Source organism: Sinocyclocheilus rhinocerous, unplaced genomic scaffold (genome assembly GCF_001515625.1).
Source record: "Sinocyclocheilus rhinocerous isolate Xijiao unplaced genomic scaffold, SAMN03320098_v1.1 scaffold1182, whole genome shotgun sequence".
Classification (NCBI taxonomy): Eukaryota; Metazoa; Chordata; class Actinopteri; order Cypriniformes; family Cyprinidae; genus Sinocyclocheilus; species Sinocyclocheilus rhinocerous.
Window position 1 is genome coordinate 216,607 of NW_015624203.1, and position 3,954 is coordinate 220,560.

General features: G+C 34.1%; 1 protein-coding gene across 1 annotated transcript in view; it reads right to left on the reverse strand.

The window, feature by feature from the left end:
- The window catches only part of LOC107739104 (leucine-rich repeat-containing protein 7-like), an 80,716-nt gene that overhangs the window by 5,073 nt on the left and 71,689 nt on the right, over nucleotides 1–3,954 (reverse strand). Inside the window, exons 25-26 of the mRNA XM_016551104.1 lie at nucleotides 3,307–3,432; nucleotides 1,619–1,852 (exon numbers count right to left, since the gene is read on the reverse strand). Of these exons, the coding sequence (XP_016406590.1) occupies nucleotides 1,619–1,852; nucleotides 3,307–3,432 (360 nt within the window). The remainder of the gene's footprint in view (nucleotides 1–1,618; nucleotides 1,853–3,306; nucleotides 3,433–3,954) is intronic.

Here is a 3,954-nt window from a genome sequence, read left to right on the forward strand (position 1 = left end):
GTAGGGGGAGACAGTATAAAACCCATTACTCCTATTTAATGTCACCATAACGATAGGAAAGTGTGTGTGTGTGTGTGCCTACTTACTGTAACCATATTTTGGGGACAAATTTGTACCCAGAAGTAAGCAAAACTTGACAAAATCACCTAAAACCTTCCTTTGAGGACGTCCTCATTTGTAAAACCGTGTGTTTTGCTATTTGTGAACATACAGCAGGACACAAGGGAGAGGTACTGATCAGAGATTGATCAGAGATGTATCAGAAGAAGGGAGACAGATGGCATCAAATACAGCATTTTAAATTACATTATGCCATGTGATACTGTATATAGAAGCATTACCACGCTAAAGACTGCACATTACTATAACTCACCCTTCATCTTAAAAATTCAGCTAGAATATAGATTAAGTCATATGGTACAGTGAGGACATTTACTGCATTGACAGTAAACTCTGTTCTAGCACAAAACCTTATGGCCATGTCATACCTTCATCACAACTTTTGATAACACACTGGATAAATACTTTTACAAACATTATTGATTTTATGTGAGAGATGCAAGTTAGGTAATGTAAGTGTATTTTCTTACATGACAGTTATTGCCTGTATTACTGTAATTATTTCAGCAACAAAGTTGATTTGAAACATGAATCTTGCATTGTTTGCTCTTGAATGAACTGACTGTTAAAAGTACTAAACTGAAAGAAGATCATACTGTTGTGTTTTGGTGATTAATTCAAATGTTCTCAATACATATCACAATGATCTTGTGTTTTGAAACAATGATTATGTGTCATGAAAATATGTGCAACTACAATGAAATCATGAGATCAGGTTTTGAAAGAATGACTAGTGGTGTAACAAATGTGATCAGTTTAAAGTTTTGTACTAAGAGTTTTGAAAATGTACACCTTACTTGTGAAAATAGTACCAAACCAATTTAAAAAACCTGTAATTGCAAAGTTTTATCAACTTTTGTTTCGCAGTTCTGAGGAACAAGTCCAAATTGCGAAATATGAACTTAAAATAAAAGAGAAGAAAATGGTCCAAAATGGTCGGAATTATGAGATAAAAAGTCGCAATTACCCTTTTTATTTTTATTTCATGTCAGAAACAAACAAACACACACACACACACATAAAATAGCACTGTGAGATATAAACTTAGAATTGTGAGGAAAAAAAGTCAGATTTTTGAGTTTATATACTGCATCGCAATTCTGATGTTTTTTTTATTCTCAGAATTGTGAGAAACCAATTCAAATTGTGAAAAGTTGCAATTACCTTTTTTTTGTTTGTTTGTTTTGTTTTTAAGTTAGTGACTGAAATGGGCTTCCATACAATTCAGACATGGAATAGCGATTTTGAGTGCGACATTAACCTTGGATATTTTTCTAATAAAATGATTGAGATTGACAAGATGGCTGGTCATGTACTTGCTCAAATATTGATTTTGGATCATTTTTAACCAAAAAAGTTACGGACTGCAGCTTTAAAGTAGATATAGCCTTAGTTAAAAGGAGTAGAAGATTCAGAGTTAACAACTCTCTGAATATTTGAAGAACAAGGAAAAATTGTATTGATATTCCATGATCATGACATGAATCTTGACCTGTACCTGCTCTGGAAAGCCATCCATACTCTTCTGGCCTTTAGTCTGGATGAAGCAGCGGGCGCTCTGAGGCCGGGGGCTGGTGGTGGTGATGGGCATGGGCAGAGGTGACTGGTACTGCTGGATGGACACCTTGTTGATGGCCCCCTCATACTGCTGGTCACGGGCCGTCCGGTGAGGAGGGGTGGCTGAGGTCATCATCATAGTCTGTTGTTGATGGGGATGATTGTGAACACCAGGCTGTGAGCAAACAATAGGCAAACGTTTAATGAAGTAGAGTTCATACAAACGGCAAGTGCCTTCTTATCATTACAGCTACAAAGACATGTATTAGCAACACAGGACCTTATGACATTTTGATTTCCCTATTTGATGTATTAATTTAATTGGACTTTTCTTCACAACACTAAATGTGTCAGCAGAAGCAAAATGTTCCATAATATTGAGTGACAACCTAAAGACATTCACAGATAGACTGAGGTTGCTAAGGAGACCGAGCGGGAACATGCATTGTGAAATGAATCACGACTGCAGGTAGTAATTAACCCTGGCATTTGAAAAAAATTAACATGGCAATCACGATACAACAGAGATGTCTATTGCACAGAGAACAGGTTAAGCCTGTAAGCCTGTAGAAACTAAAGAGTAAAACATGTCAGGGCTTAATACTTTGAGACGTGGGTGTCTCTCTAAAAAATGCATTGTGGAAATAATAAAACTATAATGAGATCCAGACAAATGCAATGAATCATTTCAGTTCAGCACAGCTTATTTAAAAAAAAAAAAAAACATTTGCGGGGACATTTTTTCCAGGTAGTGATAATTTTACAGGATATATTTTTTTATTTTTGCATTGTGTATATACATGTATACTGTAATATATATATATATATATATATATATATATAGCTTGAGATTTTCTTAAGTCTCTTATGCTCACAGAGACTGCATTTATTATCAAAAATACAGTAATATTTTTATATTACAATAATATTTTATATTTTTACAGTGTTACTATAGATTATCACATAAATAACTGTTTTCTATTTTATATTCTACAATGTAATTCATTCCTGTGATGGCAAAGCTGGATCAGAAATCATTCTAATTTGCTGATTTAAGAAGCATTTCTTATTGCGTGTTGAAAATGGTTGTGCTCAAGATTTTATAGAAAAGTAAAAAAAGAAAATAAAATTAAAAAAAAAACATTTTGTAAAATTATAAATTTATAAAATTATAATTCTTTACTGTCACTTTAAGGCATCCTTGCTGAATAAAAGTAATTTCTTTAAAAAAAATATTTTACAGACACCAGTTTTATTTATTTATTTATTTTTACTAGAACAATTTAATTGAACTATGCCAAACTTACACTTCAGTCAATCACAGAATAAAGTATGAATCGATTCACTGAAATAAAACTAATGATGTGGTCTTTAGGAAACTTAATGGTCAAATAAAAAAGTATATTAAAATGTTTTATAGTGTTTTAACATTTACAATTATCATGAACATATTCAATTTAGTGCCCAGCCTACTGTATTTACTGCCCAGTTAATGTAACACAGCTAATGTAAAGAACTATTTGTAACACTAATTGATCTTTGACCAATCAGTATGACAAAAAAAACCCATCCTGTATCAAAAAATAGAATAAAAAAATTCTCTTTCACACTCATAATCATAATCAATACCTTTTTGATGACATTCATGTTCACTGGTGGCACGTCTCTTCGTCCCAGTGAATACGGGGCCCACTGGCTATTCGGGGAAACCACCTCTTGTCCATTATCTAAAATATTGCTCTGTTGTGAAGGTGGCTGAAAGGATATGGTGCTGTCAGCAAGCAGAATTTAAAACAGTGCTCTAAAATGCATGTTTTAAAGAACCAAGACTGAGAAGGACACTATCAGTTCACTACTGTTATTCACCAGCTTTCCATTCACTTGCTTTCATCAATTAAAGGGTTTTTGGGCCTTTTTTAGTGTTGTTTATTTTGTGTCCAATTCATTAAAGTAACAATGATAATTAGATAATGGTGCAACACAATTTTTCTTTCTTTTAATCTTTTTGTGAAGTAAATTAAATTCCATTGATTCACTCCCATTGAAATTGTTGAATATTTTATTTCAGCTACCTTCCCAAATGTCCGTGGCAGCAGCGGAGTTCCCTTTCAGTCGGTCACTCTCGACGTCACGTCGGATGACCGACGAATTGGGATCTCGCTTAGAGGGACCAATCTACTTCGAGTGTAAACTAAACGAGCCAATGCACATTGGCATGCGATTATTGCATCCAGCTGCTGCTGATCACAGCGTGAGTATAAGTAGGCAGCAGATGCA